Below are 22,065 nucleotides of genomic sequence, written 5' to 3' on the forward strand. Positions count from 1 at the left end.
CAGGAAGGGAAGCAGTGTTCCTGTTAGACGGATGAGCCAGTGAAAGGCGAAATAACTTGCCCAAGGTCATTTAGTTAATAATGTGATGCCTCCTACCTTTACTCAGGAGCTGTCGTTGTCACACATCAAGAAGGTGGCCCATGTGAGTTGCGGTTCATCACTCTGTTATGATATAAGTAGAAAACTTCACAGGAAGGAGAAGGGAAAAGAGAAGATATAATCAGGGGCGGCTGTTAAGGAGCTAATCGCCTTTATGAGGATTGGACTGGGGTCTCTAGTTGCTGTAAACCTTACACAGGACAGCGTTCTGTGGTCTGGTCACACCCTCCGTGGAGCTGTGTGAGAAAGGGTGTGACCACATGCAGAGACTGAGCTTCATAGCCACACCCTAGGTGGTGCTGCACCGGCTTCGGCCTCATGGCTACTGTGGCCTGGCATTGGCTTTTTCCCAGCTATCCTCAGCTGGATCCATAACAACTGTGCTTTGTCACCCTCATGCAAAAGCCACTTTGTCTTTGAGACTTGTATTCTGTGTTTTCCTAGTCACCTTCCTAGCTCCCCTCTCCCTGGTTCATTGAGGACTTGGGAGGTAGCAATTCAGAGCCTGAGCTTTCAAGTCAGAGCTGGGTTCAAGTCCCAGCTTCACCTTTATGAATTGCGTAATCTTGGGCAAGTTGTTCATCTGTCTAAGCCTTTGCGTTCTTATTTATAAAAAGGAATCATAGATGATTTTTAAAAGATTTTAAAAATGAGGCTGCTGAAGAATATAAAACTCTTCCACTTAACTGATGTATAGTAAAGACAGGAAAGTGAAAGTCACTCAGTCGTGTCTGATTCTTTGCAACCCCATGGGCTGTAGCTTGCCAGGCTCCTCTGTCCATGGAGTTCTCCAGGCCAGAATACTGGAGTGGGTAGCCATTCCCTTCTCCAGGGGATCTTCCTAACTCAGAAATCGAACTGGGGTCTCCCGCATTACAGGAGGATTCTTTACCAGCTAAGCTACCAGGAAAACCTGACATATAGTAAAGACTTTGGTAAATACTGGCTGTTAGGGTGGTGGTTGATATCCTTAACCTTGCCTCCCTTACTGCAGGGAGCATCTGAATGGCCCTTTCCCAGGCTAAGAATCAAGTCCCTTCACTTCCTTGCTTCCGATCCTCACTTGAGGATGTTCCACTTCGGTGAACCGTGCTGCTGGCAGTCATGTGGGCTTTAACAGTGTCTGGAATTGTTCCATATCCAAGACTTTAAAATTAAGGGGATCAGACAGCCTCTGCTTAGCTTCTTCATTCACTTAGTCCCTCTGTATTTGCTCTTTGATCTCTCTGAAACACCATCCCTGTTCTCTCTGGCTGTCCTGCTCGGGGCTCCACTCGCTTCCAGTCCAGCCTCACCACTCTGGGCACTGTTGTATGAGCCCCCAACCTCTCCTGTTGCACCTGCGCTGCCAACACCCGATGGCCGATCAAGCCTCTTGTCCTCTGGATGGTTCTTCCTCGGGGCTGAGCATCAGAGGATGGAATTGCACACTTTTCTTGTGTCTTGCTCTTGGTTGGGCAATCAGAACTGTTGAGCTGTCCTTTTAATCTTGTGCTTGCCTTCCTCTTCTCTACAGGGGCTATTCTGAACCATCCCTGCTCCTCTCAGACTTCAGTTTCACTTTACAGAGAAAAGGGAGGCCTGGACTTGTGGCTTCCTGCCCATGTTTGTTGACAATGTTGTCCTTCCTCCTCTTTGACTGGCACAGAGTGGAGACTCAGGAATGTGTGCAGAATGAAACACCTAGCCTAGTGCTTATTCTGTAATTGGAAAATCTAACCCTATCTTAGGATAGTCAGGACAAGTTCCTCGGATGCCCAGGGTCTTGCATTTTAAACAAGGAGGTTAAATTTACTTAAATTTATTAGGCTGGTGTTTTGAGGTACAGTTTTTCCCTTTGAGAATTAGAGATGGATTAAGATTGTGTTCCTCTCTGATATATCCGTTGATATTGAAGTGAGAAAACTGTGCTGGTGAAGCTTGGCAGGGTCTGACCATTCAGAGGCCCACAGCATAGTGGAGGAGGCAGGTGGGTAAGCAATTAAAGTAAGACCAGGAAGGCTTCTAAGAGGAAGCTTTTGAAATAGATTTTTGAAGTGGGCTTGTGAAATGCCTTTTCTTTCTCTAATAAATTAAATATCTATGGCCATCTGGATGGTGGTGGTGATGATAATAATGTCACAGTTATTTTGTTCTCTAGTTAGGTAGTGTCATGCTGTTAGGTTGGGAGGCAGGTGCCTGGTTGGGGAGCACCTGGGTGAAGCTTCTAGATAAGCAGGGGCTTTCTGCAAGACTAGTGCTCCATCCTGCATGAGAACCATTGGCCTGGGAGGCATAATGATAATTGCCAGGAACTCTGCACTTGGTTCAGGGAAGGCAAGGGTAGCCTACTCCGGTACTCTTTCCTGGAAAATCCCATGGATGGAGGAGCCTGGTAGGCTGCAGTCCATGGGATCATGAAGAGTTGGACACGACTGGAGTGAATTCACTTTCACTCTTCACTTTCATGCATTGGAGAAGGAAATGGCAACCCACTGCAGTGTTCTTGCCTGGAGAATCCCGGGGATGGCAGAGCCTGGTGAGCTACTGTCTATGGGCTCACACAGAGTCGGACACAACTGAAGTGACTTAGCAGCAGCAGCAGCAGCTGCACTTGGTTATTTCCCTATCTGAACCTTTCCTGGTTTGAGGCAGAATGTATTGATTTCAGGCTTTGGCTTCTCTGTTGTACTAATCCTTTCTGTGTGTATATTTAAAATCCCAAAATGAAACCTACCTGCAGCTGGTACTTCTGAAAGCCTGATAACAGAGCAGATCCTGCCATGGGAATGTGCTGTAAGTCAAATAACTTTGTCCATAAACTTGGAAATTAGTACTTGGTAACAAAAGAATTCTCAAATTATTAGCCCAAATCTGTTGTGGGAGAGAATTGCTATTGATTTTGATTTTCCCTCCATAACAAACTCGCTATTCAGCAATATTGCATAGGAACCTGGAATGTCAGGTCCATGAATCAAGGCAAATTGGAAGTGGTCAATCAGGACATGGCAAGAGTGAACATCGACATTCTAGGAATCAGCAAACTAAAATGGACTGGAATGGGTGAATTTAACTCAGATGACCATTATATTTACTACTGAGGGCAGGAATCCCTCAGAAGAAATGGAGTAGCCATCATGGTCAACAAAAGAGTCCGAAATGCAGTACTTGGATGCAATCTCAAAAACGACAGAATGATCTCTGTTCGTCTTCAAGGCAAACCATTCAATATCACAGTTATCCAAGTCTATGCCCTAACCAGTAACACTGAAGTAGCTGAAGTTGAACGGTTCTATGAAGACCTATAAGACCTTTTAGAACTAACACCCAAAAAAGATGTCCTTTTAATTATAGGGGACGGGAATGCAAAAGTAGGAAGTCAAGAAACACCTTGAGTAACAGGCAAATTTAGCCTTGGAATGTGGAATGAAGTAGGGCAAAGACTAATAGAGTTTTGCCAAGAAAATGCACTGGTCATAGCAAACACCCTCTTCCGACAACACAAGAGAAGACTCTACACATGGACATCACCAGATGGTCAACACCAAAATCAGATTGATTATATTCTTTGCAGCCAAAGATGGAGAAGCTCTGTACAGTCAACAAAAACAAGACCAGGACCTGACTGTGGTTCAGATCATGAACTCCTTATTACCAAATTCAGACTTAAATTGAAGAAAGCAGGGAAAACCACTAGACCATTCAGGTATGACCTAAATCAAATCCCTTAAGATTATACAGTGGAAGTGAGAAATAGATTTAAGGGCCTAGATCTGATAGATAGAGTGCCTGATGAACTATGGACGGAGGTTCATGACAGTGTACAGAAGACAGGGATCAAGACCATCCCCATAGAAAAGAAATGCAAAAAAGCAAAATGGCTGTCTAGGGAAGCCTTACAAATAGCTGTGAAAAGAAGAGAAGCGAAAAGCCAAGGAGAAAAGGAAAGATATAAGCATCTAAATACAGAGTTCCAAAGAATAGCAAGGAGAGATAAGAAACCCTTCTTCAGTGATCAGTGCAAAGAAATAGAGGAAAACAAAAGAATGGGAAAGACTAGAGATCTCTTCAAGAAAATTAGAGATACCAAGGGAACATTTCATGCAAAGATGGGCTCAATAAAGGACAGAAATGGTGTGGACCTAACAGAAGCAGAAGATATTAAGAAGAGATGGCAAGAATACACAGAAGAAATGTACAAAAAAGATCTTCTCGACCCGGATAATCATGATGATGTGATCACTCATCTAGAGCCAGACATCCTGGAATATGAAGTCAAGTGGGCCTTAGAAAGCATCACTACGAACAAAGCTAGTGGAGGTGATGGAATTCCAGTTGAGCTATTTCAAATCCTGAAAGATGATGGTGTGAAAGTGCTGCACTTAATATGCCAGCAAATTTGGAAAACTCAGCAGTGGAAAGAGGACTGGAAAGGTCAGTTTTCCTTCCAATCCCAAAGAAAGGCAATGCCAAAGAATGCTCAAACTACTGCACAATTGCACTCATCTCACACGCTAGCAAAGTAATGCTTAAAATTCTCCAAGCCAGGCTTCAGCAATATGTGAACCGTGAACTTCCTGATGTTCATGCTGGTTTTAGAAAAGGCAGAGGAATCAGAGATCAAATTGCCAACATCCGCTGGATCATTGAAAAAGCAAGAGAGTTCCAGAAAAATATCTATTTCTGCTTTATTGACTATGCCAAAGCCTTTGACTGTGTGGATCACAATAAACTGTGGAAAATTCTTCAAGACATGGGAATACCAGACCACCTGACCTGCCTCTTGAGAAATCTGTATGCAGGCCAGGAAGCAACAGTTAGAACTGGACATGGAACAACAGATTGGTTCCAAATAGGAAAAGGAGTACGTCAAGGCTGTATATTGTCACCCTGCTTATTTAAATTTTATGCAGAGTACATCATGAGAAACGCTGGACTGGAAGAAACACAAGCTGGAATCAAGATTGCCAGGAGAAATATCAATAACCTCAGATATGAAGATGACACCACCCTTATGGCAGAAAGTGAAGAGGAACTAAAAAGCCTCTTGATGAAAGTGAAAGAGGAGAGTGGAAAAGTTGGCTTAAAGCTCAACATTCAGAAAACGAAGATCATAGCATCTGGTCCCATCACTTCATGGCAAATAGATGGGGAAACAGTGTCAGATTTTATTTTTCTGGGCTCCAAAATCACTGCAGATGGTGACTGCAGCCATGAGATTAAAAGACCCTTACTCCTTGGAAGAAAATTTATGACCAACCTAGATAACATATTCAAAAGCAGAGACATTACTCTGCCGACTAAGGTCTGTCTAGTCAAGGCTATGGTTTTTCCTGTGGTCATGTATGGATGTGAGAGTTGGACTGTGAAGAAGGCTGAGTGCCAAAGAATTGATTCTTTTGAACTGTGGTGTTGGAGAAGACTCTTGAGAGTCCCTTGGACTGCAAGGAGATCCAACCAGTCCATTCTGAAGATCAACCCTGGGATTTCTTTGGAAGGACTGAGGCTAAAGCTAAAATTCCAGTACTTTGGCCACCTCATGTGAAGAGTTGACTCATTGGAAAAGACTGTAATGCTGGGAGGGATTGGGGGCAGGAGAAGAAGGGGACGACAGAGGATGGGCTGGCTGGATGGCATCATTGACTCGATGGACACAAGTCTGAGTGAACTCCGGGAGGTGGTGATAGACAGGGAGGCCTGGCATGCTGTGACTCATGGGGTCACAAAGAGTCGGACACGACTGAGCGACTGAACTGAACTGATTCTTTCATTTAAGGAGACTTGGTGTTTGTTACAAGTAAGGGACCTTTTTAGATACCATGGGAGATTTGTAGAGTTCAATATTTTTCACTGTGATTTTGATTGATAGTACAAAGTGAGGTGTGGAATTAAACGTACCTTTTGACCATCATGGCCTGGGAAGGTTTTATGAAGGGCATGGTATTCAAAGTTGAATGAAACAAATCTCTTCACATTATAGGAAAATGGATCTTGTAGCCAGAAGCAGGTAACTTCTTAATATTTTCTTCCAAAAGTAAAATTTCTCTTCTGCCATGTGTTATCAAAATGAAAACTTCTTTAAACAAACTTATATGTAGTAATTTTTTAGCAACATGAAATACTAGATTTGGAGACTCAGAGTTTTAAAGACATGTTTCTCAAAACAACTTGTATATCTTTCTACACAGTATTTTAAATAGGGGTTGAAAATGACTTCGATCTAATAGGGAATTTGCACTGAATTTGGGGCATCAGAACTTAAGCATCTGATTTCAAACTTCATGCCCAGAACTCTGTTTTTTTCCCTCCAGAACTCTTTTAAATTCACATTACTTGTGACTGTAAATGTACTTTCCTGTTATTAACTCATAGTCAAACTTGACATCTTTTTGCCTAAGACAAACCTAGCTTTAAAGAACAGCAGAATTAGACGTAGAGTTTGTAGAATGAGTTCAAATAGAGAGGACCAAATGGTTAGGTCTGTTGTGTCTTACGGCATCATTCCCCTGTGCTTTATCTCCTTTTCCCCTGCTCTGCATGTTAAGCCATATGAAAGGCCACTATTTTAACTTATCATCACAATTGCTTTCTGATTTCTTGATCAATAACCCCTTCTCTTTTCCTGCAACTTTCCTGGACGAAGCATCTGCATCCCAGAGACGTTTAGTGGCCTGTTTCCTGTCACAATGCCAGGGTCAGGTCTCCTGATTCCTAGGTTTTCTCTACTAGCCAGGGTGGGGAAAAATGTGAGAGAGACCGCCTGGAATTTAAAGTATTCAACAAGGGTTGGTTTTTCTCCCCAGCCTCCTGGGAACTCTAAAAGAATGTCGTCAAGATATGGCTCTTGCTTTCAGGAAGCTTCTATTAACAATACAGTTTTCCATGAGTTTCCAGCAGCAGCCAGCGCCTCCCCAGCAGAGCTCTTTGTTTCCTTTTGTGGTCTCTATTCTACTTTGTTTTCTCTGGCTTGCTCTCTTCCGTATTATTTATCCTATAGGCTGCTTTAGACACCATCACCCCCATCACCACTATCACCCATTTCCTTTCTTTCGATAAATAGTAAAAGTTGCCAATGCAAAGGAAGGTTCTAAAGGCAGCCCTACAAATGTCATCACTATTGTGTTAGGTGAGTCTTAAATCTTATTACTTTGAAAACATTTGAGTCCCTAAAATTGAGGATATTTTTGATGTCTCTCTTCTCTGAAATTAAAAAAAAAATTTTTTTCTTAATGAGTATGTGTGTCTTACTTTCCAGTGTTTTTCACTTGTAAATATTGCTACTCTGGCTTTATTTCTTTGTTTATTTTACAAATTAAGTAGGTTATTTTTATTTTTTTATTTTTAAAGTATAATTGACATACAATACTATATTTGTTTTCCTGTAAGATACAATGATTTGACAAATTTATACATTGTGAAACGATCACACAAAGTTCAGTTACCATTTTTCATCATACACAGTTGCTATCACCTTTGTTTTGATGAGAACTTTCAATATTTACTTAGCAACTTTCCAACTTACAATACAATGCTATTGATTATTATCCCATGCTATACGTTACATCCCCTTTTAAAAATTTTTATTTAATTTTAATTTATTTATTTGTTAGAGGCTAATTACTTTACAATATTGTATTGGTTTTGCCATACATTGACATGAATCCGCCACAGGTGTACACGTGTTCCCCATCCTGAACTCCCCTCCCACCTGCCTCCCCATCCCATCCCTCTGGGTCATCCCAGTGCACCAGCCCCAAGCACCCTATCTCATGCATCGATCCTGGACTGGCGATCCATTTCACATATGATAATATACATGTTTCAACGACTAAAGAATGGAGTCATCTTCTGAGACTGCTTTGCTGTGAGGTCAGGTAGATGGTTTGATGCAAGAAGTCCCTTTCCATGGCATGAGCAAATAGCGTATGTTTAGGTGTCCAGGATAACTGGATAAGGTTTTATTCTCTTGAGATTTTAAGGCTGACTCGGGTGTGGACATGAAAGGGTATTGTAAAATGCAGCATTTTCCTCCCAAGTATCTCATGGACTTAACTGAGTTTTTTTGCATTCTTTGCAAATGAAAATATATAGGAATGTTCTTTATAATTTATAAACTGCTATAAACGTTGTTTAATTGCTTGATTTGGAGGAAATGGCTCATCTGTGTTCATTGCAGCCTAGTTAAATCTGTCAACAAATACTGAGAACAGAGTGGGTGCGAAGACTGTGTTCCGGCTTCTGTTTGTATCTGTTCAAGAATAAACGTAGTCCCCGCCCTCCGCTCATGGATTCGACTTGAAATAATGTAAATAGGCAGTATGGCACTCCTGAAGAGGAAGGCTTGAAGGCTGGTATTACTTTATGATTTCACACAAAGTGGTCATGTTTATGATACTGCCATTGGGATTGCAGACTAAAATAGGTTTTTGTCTTGCTTTGAAGTCATCTCGCTGTTTAATCTAGGATAACTTTTGTTATTTTTTATATACCATTGTAATCACTGTGCAGAATACTTATTGAACATATAACATGGAGACATTATGCCTATCTCCAAAGAGTCTATGTGTTAAAGGAGAAATCTGAGCAGTAAAAGGAAACTAAATCGTTGATGTAACTTCCTGAGTTTTAAAAGGAAGAATCTGTGGCATTTGGGAAACTTAGATGTTGGATGATAGTAGAAAAACGAGAAAATCTGGGTGACTGCAGATCATTGAAGATAAAGTCATATGCTCATTTTATTTTCTTTTAAATAAACATTATAGGAAATTTTCTCTCATTAGATAATTTCAGTTGTTGTGACCTAGAGGCTGGTCTTTTCTCTCTTCCTCAAAAATATATAAAGAAATGAGAACCAAAGTTCTCCACTCTTCCCAGTATTTATTTTTAAATATTTATATCCAACCATATGTTTATACTACTTGTGTGGTAGAACCTAAGGTTTTTATGGGGCAGAAATTGAGGGATTCTGTTTGGCCAGTATTTATTTTTGTTATACCTGTGACTCTTGCTCTGTAATACGGTAAAGTGAAAAAGGACAGTATTTCTCATTTTATCCTATCATGCTTGTTTTTAAGTACACCGTTACATGTATGATTTTTTTTATTTATCAGGAACTTGATAACTTTTTTGTACAGTTCTTCTGTGTATTCTTGCCACCTCTTCTTAATATCTTCTGCTTCGGTTAGGTGCATACCATTTCTGTCCTTTATCGAGCCCATCTTTGCATGAAATGTTCCCTTGGTATCTCTAATTTTCTTGAAGAGATCTCTAGTCTTTCCCATTCTTTTGTTTTCCTCTGTTTCTTTGCATTGATCACTGAGGGAGGCTTTCTTATCTCTCCTTGGTATTCTTTGGAACTCTGTATTCAGATGCTTATATCTTTCCTTTTCTCCTTGGCTTTTCACTTCTCTTCTTTTCACAGCTATTTGTAAGGCTTCCCTAGACAGCCATTTTGCTTTTTTGCATTTCTTTTCTATGGGGATGGTCTTGATCCCTGTCTTCTGTACAGTGTCATGAACCTCCGTCCATAGTTCATCAGGCACTCTATCTATCAGATCTAGTCCCTTAAATCTATTTCTCACTTCCACTGTATAATCTTAAGGGATTTGATTTAGGTCATACCTGAATGGTCTAGTGGTTTTCCCTACTTTCTTGAATTTAAGTCTGAATTTGGTAATAAGGAGTCCATGATCTGAGCCACAGTCAGCTCCTGGTCTTGTTTTTGTTGACTGTACAGAGCTTCTCCATCTTTGGCTGCAAAGAATATAATCAATCTGATTTTGGTGTTGACCATCTGGTGATGGCCATGTGTAGTCTTCTCTTGTGTTGTTGGAAGAGGGTGTTTGCTATGACCAGTGCATTTTCTTGGCAAAACTCCATTAGCCTTTGCCCTGCTTCATTCTGTACTCCAAGGCCAAATTTGCCAGGTGTTTCTTGACTTCCTACATTAGCATTCCAATCCCCTATAATGAAAAGGACGTCCTTTTTGGGTGTTAGTTCTAAAAGGTCTTGTAGGTCTTCATAGAACCATTCAACTTCAGCTTCTTCAGTGTTACTGGTTGGGGCATAGGCTTGGATTACCATGATATTGAATGGTTTGCCTTGGAAACGAACAGAGATCATTCTGTTGTTTTTGAGACTGCATCCAAGTACTGCATTTCGGACTCTTTTGTTGACCATGATGGCTACTCCATTTCTTCTGAGGGATTCCTGCCCTCAGTAGTAGATATAATGGTCATCTGAGTTAAATTCACCCATTCCAGTCCATTTTAGTTCATGACCCAGATAATTATGATGGTGTGATCACTCACCTAGAGCCAGACATCCTGGAATGTGAAGTCAAGTGGGCCTTAAGAAAGCATCACTATGAACAAAGCTAGTGAAGGTGATGGAATTCCAGTTGAGCTATTTCAAATCCTGAAAGATGATGCTGTGAAATTATTGCACTCAATATGCCAGCAAATTTGGAAAACTCCGCAGTGGCCACAGGACTGAAAAGGTCAGTTTTCATTCCAATCCCAAAGAATGTTCAAACTACCGCACAATTGCACTCATCTCACACTCTAGTAAAGTAATGCTCAAAATTCTCCAAGCTAGGCTTCAGCAGTATGTGAACCGTGAACTTCCAGATGTTCAAGCTGGTTTTAGAAAAGGCAGAGGAACCAGAGATCAAATTGCCAACATCCGCTGGATCATGGAAAAAGCAAGAGAGTTCTAGAAAAACATCTATTTCTGCTTTATTGACTATGCCAAAGCCTTTGACTATGTGGATCACAATAAACTCTGGAAAATTTCGAAAGAGGTGGGAATACCAGACCACCTGACCTGCCTCTTGAGAAACCTATATGCATGTCAGGTAGCAACAGAACTGGACATGGAACAACAGACTGGTTTCAAATAGGAAAAGGAGTACGTCAAGGCTGTATATTGTCACCCTGCTTATTTAACTTCTATGCAGAGTACATCATGAGAAACGCTGGGCTGGAAGAAGCACAAGCTGGAATCAAGATTGCCGGGAGAAATATCAATCACCTCAGATATGCAGATGACACCACCGTTATGGCAGAAAGTCAAGAGGAACTAAAGAGCCTCTTGATGAAAGTGAAAGAGGAGAGTGAAAACGTTGGCTTAAAGGTCAACATTCAGAAAACGAAGATCATGGCATCCGGTCCCATCACTTCATGGGAAATAGATGGGGAAACAGTGGAAACGGTGTAGACTTTATTTTTCTGGGCTCCAAAATCACTGCAGATGGTGATTGCAGCCATGAGATTAAAAGACGCCTTCTCCTTGGAAGGAAAGTTATGATCAACCTAGATAGCATATTGAAAAGCAGAGACATTACTTTGCCAACAAAAGTCCGTCTAGTCAAGGCTATGGTTTTTCCAGTGGTCATGTATGGTGGTGAGAGTTGGACTGTGAAGAAAGCCGAGTGTGGAAGAATTGATGCTTTTGAACTGTGGTGTTGGAGAAGACTCTTGAGAGTCCCTTGGACTGCAAGGAGATCCATCCAGTCCATTCTAAAGGAGATCAGTCCTGGGTGTTCATTGGAAGGAATGATGCTAAAGCTGAAACTCCAGTACTTTGGCCACCTCATGTGAAGAGTTGACTCATTGGAAAAGACCCTGATGCTGGGAGGGATTGGGGGCAGGAGGAGAAAGGGACGACAGAGGATGAGATGGCTGGATGGCATCAGCAGCTCGATGGACATCAGTTTGCATGAACTCCGGGAGTTAGTGATAGATAGGGAGGCCTGGCGTGCTGCAATTCATGGGGTCGCAAAAAGTCAGACACGACTGAGCAACTGAACTGAACTGATAACTTCTGGCAGTTTCTTTTTTTTTCTGGCAATTTCTTTTCTGGGTTTTGGGCTTATTATTTAATCATTTGGATCTGAATTACTGTGCCTGGAAGGCTCGTTTGCATAATTTCTATGTGATTCACTTCTGTAGCAGGCAGTGCTCACCCTTTTTAGATGAACAGTGACAGTAGTTGAAGTTCCTGCAGGAAGGGAGGTGATGCAGAAGGTGTCATTCAGGAAGGGTCCTGCAGCTGCTCTCGTAAGACTTGCTTCACGGTGGCATTTGCATTCGAGAATGGAATCAGAAACTTAATATTCTTTATGTCTTACATAGCTGGTACTTGGCAAAGTGACTCCCTTTGGCAGAACTCTTTCTCATGAGAGCTTTTGTTTCAAGCCAGAACACCAGTTTATTAATTTATTCCGAGTCATATTTGCCAACAAGCTAGGCAATTGTGTTGGGTTGACCAGAGCCAGCACACTCTCCTCCACTATCAGGTGTGCAGAGAATCTTCTCTGGATGATACTGCTATTGTGGGCCCCACAAGCCTATTACTGCTCTTGCCGTTTCTGACCACCTTGCTTCAGATGGGCTCAGTGTTTAAATGGTCTGTTGATGTATGTCAAATTCCAGTTAGATCTTTTGAGCCATGACTAAGTGGGACTTTGCATAGCTCTTCTCTGATCTGTGTTAATTTCAGAATTTAGCCCACAGGGAGCAGTCTTCCTTTTATCCTTTCCAGCTTATGTGTGTATGGGGGCTGGGAGGGGGACTTAATTTTTCACTCAGATACAATGATGTAAGGGGGGCCTCCCAGATGGCACAGTGGTCAAGAATCTGCTTGCCAATGCAGGAGACGTGGTTTCGTTTTCTGGGTTGGGAAGATCCCCTGGAGTAGGAAATGTCAATCCATTCCAGTATTCTTGCTTGGAAATTTTTCATGGACAGAGGAGTCTGGCGGGCTACAGTCCATGGGGTCGCAAAGAGTTGGACACAGCAGAGCGACTGAGCCTGCACACACATAATCAAAATTTCTCCATGTTGCAGTCTGAATATAATTTAGAATATAAATGTAGGCTCTTTCCATTGAGTTACTATTTGGGGTTAGGGAGGGAAGCAAGAACTGGGAGAAAAACTTATAGCAGATATTTGATAGCCTCTTCATTGGAGACCACTGACATGGAAGATGTGACTTTCCTGAAAACAGCTGAGCTCCCTGAAATAGGTATCTAAGGTACCTGAGATGAGATGCCCAACTCCATGTCTGCCAGTCCTTAGCCTGTGGGACATGTATTCCAAAAGGTGTGTAGATCTGTTGTGGATTGGTGGAGACCTGGGTGGTTAATCAGGGGCAGCTTCACCACCACGATGGGGCCTGAGCTGTTCAGTGATCCAGGAAAACACAGGGAAAAGTTTCATGAGGACCTTGGCCAAGCTCTGCTGACAAGGCTCCATCGATAATTGTCTTTGTCTTATTTCTTTAGTATGTAGTCTTTGCTAAATGACAAACCTTGAAGTTTGGTTGATTGGTTTTTTAATTTGGAAAAGAAAATGTCTGTGCTTAGCAGGCATGTATTTATTATCTAATTTTGCCTACCCCCGCCTTTTTTTAAATGCCACAACATTTTGCACTGTTTCCTTCAAGCGTGACTGTCAAGAGAAATCTGTGCTTCCCCAGTTCCCCTATGGAAGCACACTGTGGCCCACTTCCAAATTCAGAGCTTGCGCGTCATGAAACCCATGTCTTTTCACAAGGGTCCATTCAAGTAGCTTTTTAAAAAAGAATTAGGCTCTGAGCCATGCCCCTTTCGTGTGTAAAGACCTTTTTTCTGTAAGATGATCTAACGCTCAATAAGTTTCACTGTGGCTTTTTCCAAATTCTGCTTAAATTATTTTCTTCCTAGTATCTTTCAGGTTGGTTGGTTGGTTGTTAATTTTTTTTGGCTGGGTTGATTGCTGTTGTCCGAAGCTTTCATTGCATGGAGCAGAGAGGCCAGCACGTTGGAAGGAGGGGGACCCTTGCTGGGAGTCTGCTGTTTAGATTCTGGCCCTACTATTTATTAATTAGCTGTGTGACCCCTGGGCGAGTTGGCCTCCCAGGGTCTCTGGTTCTTCATCAGGAAAACAAAAGCCTTGGAAAGATAAATACAGGCCCAGACCCAGTGATAAGAGAGGTCACCCTGTGTGCCTATGTTGTACACGGGACACTTCCTCCCTCTCAGCGGAAAACCTAGAATCAACTCTGGGGTGGTGTGTGCTTGTGTGGGGTGTTATCCCGAGGCCTTTGGAAGCATTGGTGCTCACGAGGCAGGTTTTTCCGCGGAAGAGTTGTCTGTCCCCTCTCTGCTTTCTCTTCAGCAGCAAGCTGCTCGCCTTCTTCTACCTGCCTCTCCTTAGCGTGTTAGCAAGGGTGTGATCGTAACACAGCCCATTCAGATTTGTTACTGTTTGGGGTTGTCTGGCCAGCTCATCTGAGTTAGTGGAGGGAAGAGAGCTAAAGAAGCCTGACTGGCAAAATAATGGTCCTTTTGTCTGTCTCTTGCTGGAGGGGTGGTCTTATGTTACATCTTAGGCCTGGACCATTGTGTTGTTTTTATGTGCTCAATATAACCCTGCTTAAAAAATACAGCTCATTATTTAAGGGATTCAGCCACAGGCTTGTTCTCCTTACCTCCTCACCCCCACCTCCAGAGTCCTAAGTATATGTGGTAAAAACCCACTGCAGTGTGTGCTATTTGATCAGATCCCCTGACATCAGGGTTGAAAAGTGTTCCCCCTGTATTTATTTTCCAAAAGTTTTTCAGTAATGTTTTGTTCTGATTAGCCTTCCAAAATGTTTTCCTTATGGTTGTATAATCAGTAGCACCTGTAAACCATGCCGTTAACCATGTAGCTTCCTTCTTAACTGTTATCTTTTTGATTCTGTCTTAATGTTTTCTTTTCATGAACCGGGGGAGACCCACATTCCTATGCCAGACATCTTACAGTAATGTGTCCACATTTAGCCTCATAACCTTAATTAGATGTGGAATGCTGAGAACGCACCATTGTGGGTTTTTTTTTTTTTTCCTACTTTTATAAAAAGACAGTGACCTTCTGATCACTTCATTAAGGGCTATAAAACACTGTGTCTTTAGCCTTTAGTTCCCCATGTTAGTTTATTCACAGAAAATTAAACTAAAACTCAAGTTACCTTTATCTTATCCTAAGTGATCTGTTTGTTTGAAGACAAGTTGCCTTTTGTGTCAGTATGCAAGTTCAGTTCCAATTTATAATCCTTAATTCCTCTTCCTTCCCCTCCTCTTCTCTTTAGAAGCAAAGGAGTGTTGAAAATGTTAAAGGCTGTGCTGAAGAAGAGCCGAGAGGGAGGAAAGGGAAGCAAGAAGGAAACAGGTATGTGTCCAAGATGGGAGTTGAGCTGAGCAAGCATGGTCGTTGTGAGTCTGAAAGGCCCTGCTTAATCCAGGTTGCTATTGTCTTGGAAATCGATCAGAGAAGTGTTACGGGTTAGAACAAACAGCATCCAGGAGACCATGAGAAGCTGAGTGTATTTCTGTGCTTTCTTCTGGGAGGGGACTTTGAAAATTGAGTTTGGGTTCTGAACCAAATCCTTTCCCTGAAGACTTGTAAGGGTCATAATTTTATCATTTCATTCAGATCCAGAGGCAGTTATAGACATTGAGGGAGAGCAGGTGTGCCTAGGAATTTGTTTTCTAGAAAGCCCTTTCTCTTTTCCCACACACGCTTGCATTTTATATGTTTGACCAACTGCTGGCTGACTGTTCCTCATCTTTTAAGTATCAGATTTTCCCCCTAACAGGTGTAGCCCCACTGATTGCCAGGCTGCTAGTTTTCATTGTGATGAGAGCTACTTAATTTGGCTTGGATTTCTCTCCGGTTGGTAGGGTTCTGGTGTGTATGCGGTCACTGTATGATTCTACACTGCATTCTGTGTGGTAAAGTCCTCTAAGCTTATTTTGGCGACCACTCACCAGAAAAACTTCGTTATATGCCTGTGTTGCACACTAAAAATCTGTTAGCATGGATCGATTACCCTGAAATGTGCCATTTCACTCTGTAAACTCATGTTAATCTAGAGTCAGAGAATGGCTGGTTTTCTGAGTTACTGTATACTGAATAACAGTTCAGTTTTAATTTCTATTAAGATATAAATAAGTTGAATTATAGTTAACTCTAATTCAAAAGATCTTGTAATGCCTTCTGGTAATATTGTTATGTTGTTTCTGTAAAAGAATAAGTGAACTTGTAAAATTTTGTTTATATGGAACCTAGATGGATTTTCTGTTATTAATTTCCCTTTAACCAAGTAGAGACTTTGTTGTGAAGTTGCTGAAAAATTCCATTAAAAGCTTCTCATTAATGCCTGGCTAAGCAGATGCAAAGAAGAGACCAGTCTTTGATAATGGAAACAGGAGACCATAGTTAGCTCTTAACTTTAGAAAATCAACTTCCAGCTTTGAATAATTAATTAGGATTGTTACTATGGAGAATTTTCAGTTCACATAATTTCTATGGGGCGGGCGGGTGGTTCTTCATCCTCTTCTGGGTCAAGACCAAACCACCTCCTCTCGAGTTTTCCAAAAGCTGTCTAAGACAAAAAAATTTTTAACCAGTTCCAGCTCAGCTGACACTCATCCTAGGAACTGTGTCATTTGCTTCTTTAGATGCCTTTGTAATTTCCAGGATAAAGTTAGATCCTAAAGCTGTCTATTAGGCTAGAGCTGCCAACCAGTGGGTTGTTTTTCTCAGAGCCAGGGTCTCCAAGCCAAAACTCCCTATGAAGTAATGGAGTCTTTCACAACAGGCCATACCATCCTCTGTGACCCATGCCAGGCTCATGTGAAATTACAGTATATTAATAATTTTCAGCACCCTGCCTTTCAGATGGGCCAGACAGTGAACATTGTTTGTGTCTGAAACTTTTCCAATTGTAGAGCATATGATTTGGGGTTTATTTTCCCCTTTGGTCTTTAAAGAACAACTACTGTGTTTTCTGAATCATTTCTTCATAATAATTCCCACATTTTGGTTTTTCACTAATGCAAACCAACTTGAAAAAGCAATGGGAACTTTTCTCATAAAACATCTGTATGGTGTATGCCTTTTTCCTCCTAACTAGAACCTGGTTGTATTCCATTGGGGAACAAAGCAGATGGAATTTTAAATCTTGATGGTTATGTCACAAGATGATTGGGGAAAATACTTGGAATTTGACCATTCCTATGTTGAACTCTGTGCCAACTCTCATTATAGAAGTAAATCACAGCTAAGTTTCCCTGTAAATTAAAGCTGGCTAATCTACTGAGACTGCTCTGAAATTTGGGAAATAATATCTGCTGCAATATGGAAAATTTTTGCTCTACTGTTTTCAATTAAACCAGTCTTTGTTGCACACACAAAATAAAATTCATTTTTGCGTGCTTGAACTCACAATCACAGAAATTTAGAAAATATTTGTCTAAAATACTGAGTTCAGCTTTTCATATCCTTTGTAGTTTTTTTTTTTTAACAATCTTGAACTACACTTTTATGTTGAACCTGTTTTTAAAATTTGGAAAATCTCTCGGTTAAATTTAGTATTCTTCAAAAGAAAACAAATATATTTTCAGAGGTATTGAAAAGTCCTTAAACTATTGGTAAAATTTTGGCAGGTGTTGAAATTTAGGTTATATGTATATAAGGATATTTCAGGTATTACATATGGTGAGATATGAAGTTATTAAAAGTCATTGAGTCAGCTCTAAAAATAGCAAAATTCTCTTTAAAATGTTTTCTTTTAAACCTAGGAAATGCTTATAGCTGAGCAAAAAGTATTTTCTGTAGGCTATAGAATTACTTTGGAGAATGCAGTATTAAAAAACTTTAAAATGCTTTTTTGGGAAGGAACATTTACGTTGTCTCCACTAGGGCACCAGTGCAAAGGAACACCATGAGTTTCTCTTGACCTTGAGTCAGGCCTACGGGAGCAAAAATCAATATGCAACCATAATGTGGAGAGGGCCAGATGAGGACATCTATTTTTTCTTTCCCTGCTCTTATGTTAGAACCTTGCTCTAAAACAAGCAAATGAGGTGTTATCTTTATTTTGAAGCTCTCTAGAGATAGGTCTGCAGCCTCTCACCTCATGTCTAAGTGACCTTTACTAAATCTATCATGTCACTATCATTGATGTTTCTTAATTTAAGAATAATTACTGAACTCTTAAGATTTAAGAGTATTGGTATCAAGCCTGGACCTAATAGTTTAGAGAGGATGTAAGAGCAGGATTCCCTAGTGGCTCAGATGATAAAGAGTTTGCCCACAACACAGGAGGCCCAAGTTCAATCCCTGGGTCTGGAAGATCCCCTGGAGAAGGAAATGGTAACCCACTCCAGTGTTCTTGCCTGGAGAATTCCATGGACAGAGGAGCCTGGCGGGCTACAGTCCACGGGATCACAGGAGTCAGGAGATCACAAGAGACTGAGTGACTACACTTTCACTTTTTCTTTCGAAATTAATATCTTTTATGTACAGCAGAACTGATAATGAATAGGAAAAGAGGCCCATTTATAATAGAAACAGAAACTTAAAATATCAACCTAAGAGGAAGTGTACAGGTTTTATATTGAAGAAAATGCTAAAGCTTTGTTGGCAGACTTAAAAGAAGATCTGAATAAATGGCAAGAAATACTGTATTCCCTAATGGGCAGATTTCTTACTATTACTGATATTGCTACCACTGCTATTATTTGGCTGCACTGCATGGCATGTGGGATCTTAGTTCCCTGACCAGGGACTGAACCCATGCCCCCTGCATTGGAAGGGCAGAGTCTTAACCACTGGACCACCAGGGAAGTCCCCAGATTTATTGTTTTAAACTGACTTGCTCGTACAAAATTATACCTATGATTTAATCCCTAGTGAAATCCCATCTATTTTCTTTTTAAAGACATACGTATTTTTTAGAGCCAGTTTTAGGTTCACAGCAAAATTGAGAGGAAGGCACAGAGATTTTCTGTATACCCACGCCTCCACTCATTCTTAGCTCCCCATTGTCCGTGTTCTCCCATTAGGGAGGTACATTTGTTACAACCGATGAACCTCCGATGATACATCATCACCACCCAAAATCCATAGTTTACATTAGGGGTCACTCTTGGTGTTGGGCATTCTGTGGATTTGGCCAAGTACGTAATAACATGTACCCACCATTATTTTGGTTTTGACACATTGATTTGAAAACTCATCTAGAAGCAAAAATGCTTGAGAATAGTCAAGGAGAAATTGCAAGTGTGGGGAAGATAGGGAGAATGGATATATATATTAATAAACGCATGGCTGAGTCCCTTTGCTGTTCACCTGAAGCTATCACAATATTGTTAATCAGCTATTTCCCAATACAAAATAAAAAGTTAAAAAAATACAGTATGAAAACAGTGCAATAACAGACTCTCTCCAGACCTGTGTTTTTCAGTGAGCAAGAAAAAGATTGTCACTAAAAAGAGTCAGAGGCTGAACCTGGTTCCCGTGCCTGTGTTCTAGCTGTAGGGGAGACTAAACAGGTGTCTATTTGGACTTCTTAGCTTCTCTAGGGCAAGGCGGACTTCCTTCCACCAAGACATACGTTGGGGAGGATTCTCGGTCATAGACATTTGCAGGCCCCCTCTGCTTCATGGATATCTAGTGCAGCTCACTGTAACATAAAAAAACATATGTTACTTGAGAAACATAGTCTCAAGTCTCAACAGAAACGTAGGCTTCTGTTTCCACAGAGTAAGTACATGGCATGGCTAGTTTTTTGGACTTTTTTCCTACTGGTCTCCAAGTTAGGAAACCTAATTTTTAAAACATGATTTGTCTAGCTATTTGGGGCTGTGCTGGGTCTTCACTGCTGTGCAGGCTTTACTCTAGTAGCAGTGAGCAGGGACTACTCTCTAGTTGTGGCGTGTGGCCTTCTCATCACGGTGGCTTCTTGGTGCAGAGCACGGCCTCTAGGGCCCATGGGCTTCTGTAGCTGTGGCACGTGGACTCAGGAGTTGTGGCTCCTGGGATCGAGAGCACCAGCTCAATAGTTGTGGAGCATGGGCTTAGTTTCTCCAAGGCATGTGGGATCTTCCCGGATCAGGGATCGAATCCATGCCTCTTGCATTGGTAGGTGGATTCTTTACCACTGAGCCACCAGGGAAGCCCTCTGAAACTTAATTTTAATGAACATCTATAATATAATCTAATCTCACTGTTGATAGTGGTTCCCCCGCCCCCCCCACTTTTTAATGCTGGAGATAATGGCATCAGTCTAGAAGCATTAGATGGGGAAGGCCTCCTGCCCTCCTAGAAGCAGCTAATCCCTCTCCCTGTCTGTCCCTTCTGACCTCTGCCAGACTTGAAACCACAGTCTCTTGCCCTATCCAACTTCCTAACTTTCTCTGTATTGGTGTGGAAGTAGTTCCAACTTGAGGCAGAAGAGCAGTGTGGTGAACTTTTAATTGTAGTGCTGCCTCTATTAAAATATAGACTGATGAAGGAAAAGTTGCTTAATATGCCAAAAGAATCATTTATTAGGCTTTTCCTTTCTGTTTGATTATTAGTGGTTTTTTTCAGCAGGGGGTCTTAGTTTGAAATAATTTATTTAAAAATTTTGACCTTCACCTCTTCATCATTAAAACCCAGCTAAATACACTTGTAATTAATAGAGTTAATTAAGGCATTGGATAGTCCCTAAGTTTGTATGTGTGCTCAATCTATGAGCTTTGCCTCTAATCCTTCACTTTGAATTTGTAGTAAAAGAAAGCCGTTTGCCTCTAAAGTTTAAAAGTCATTGATGTGATTGTTAAATGTGGTATTTTAAGCCATTCCAGGCTGCAGTCTGGTTTTCAGTGGTACCTTCTAAAAATGCCTGAGTACAAACGATGCTTTGTTTTATCCGGAAAATATGAAGCTGCTTTTGATTATTCTCTGCTGCATTGCCCATTTTTTTGTGGTTGTGGACTATTATTTAGGAATTTAGTACAGTGACTGTCTTGCTGAGCTATGGATATTTGGTATCTTGTTGTTAAGTGACTCTAAAAATGTTTCCCAAGCAAAAAAATAAGCAGAAATAATTCAGTTCTAAAGGTACTATATTTCTGTTTACCAGAGTGTTTAAATAAATTTGTTTTAAAATGTTTGGATAGGACTTAAACATAGACTGGAACAGGCTGGTTATTAGTAGGAGTGGGACTGCGGTTCCGTCTGGTTTGATGGATTCCTTCGTCAGGTTTTCTGTTTGTTGTCCTTCATCTGTCAACAGGGTCTAGAAAAAGCAGACTTTGGAACCTGAAGATGCAAATTCAAATCCTAGCTTCTTTACTTCCCTCTTAACTTGACCTTGGACAAATTTCTTTGTTAAGTTATTTCTAGTTAAGTTAACTTGCAGGCATGTTGTCCAGGTTAAATAAGATAACCTGTCTACAAAAGTGCCTTGCTTGACATCTGGTTTCTGCTAGATGTTCAGTACATCTTTTCTTTGTAGAGACACTGGGTAGTACTTTAAAGAACAAACAAAACCCTTCTAAAACATCATGTTCCTTCCTGCTTGATCTCAGGCAAGAAAATGATGTTCAAGAAGCTTCTCTCCATGATTTCCTCTCTGCAAATAAGGATTCTATCATTGACTTTGAATACTAAAGGCTCTTCTGCCATCTTTAGTTAGTTAGTTAGTTCAGTCGCTCAGGCGTGTCCGACTCTTTGCGACCCCATGAACCGCAGCACACCAGGCCTCCCTGTCCATCACCAACTCCCGGAGTTCACTCAGACTTGCGTCCATTGAGTCAGTGATGCTATCCAGCAATCTCATCCTCTGTTGTCCCCTTCTCCTCCTGCCCCCAATCAAGGTCTTTTCCAATGAGTCAGCTCGCATGAGGTGGCCAAAGTACTGGAGTTTCAGCTTTAGCATCATTCCTTCCAATGAACACCAGGACTGATCTCCTTCAGAATGGACTGGTTGGATCTCCTTGCAGTCCAAGGGACTCTCAAGAGTCTTCTCCAACACCACAGTTCAAAAGCATCAATTCTTAGGCACTCAGCTTTCTTCACAGTCCAACTCTCACATCCATACATGACTACTGGAAAAACCATAACCTTGACTAGACGGACCTTTGTTGGCAAAGTAATGTCTCTGCTTTTCAATATGCTATCTAGGTTGGTC

At 41.2% G+C, this 22,065-nt stretch overlaps 1 protein-coding gene across 5 annotated transcripts in view; it reads left to right on the forward strand.

Annotated features, from left to right (window-relative positions):
* Positions 1-22,065, forward strand: part of TANC1 (tetratricopeptide repeat, ankyrin repeat and coiled-coil containing 1) — a 245,508-nt gene that overhangs the window by 68,607 nt on the left and 154,836 nt on the right. For 4 of the 5 annotated variants that reach the window (XM_018063379.1, XM_018063386.1, XM_018063384.1 and 1 more), the window contains exon 3: positions 15,193-15,272. The exons of the other annotated variant lie outside the window; for it this stretch is intronic. In XM_018063379.1, coding sequence (XP_017918868.1) covers positions 15,212-15,272 — 61 coding nt within the window. In that variant the 5' untranslated portion in view covers positions 15,193-15,211. The remainder of the gene's footprint in view (positions 1-15,192; positions 15,273-22,065) is intronic. 5 annotated transcript variants of the gene reach the window in all.

Source organism: Capra hircus, chromosome 2 (assembly GCF_001704415.2).
Source record: "Capra hircus breed San Clemente chromosome 2, ASM170441v1, whole genome shotgun sequence".
Lineage (NCBI taxonomy): Eukaryota > Metazoa > Chordata > Mammalia > Artiodactyla > Bovidae > Capra > Capra hircus.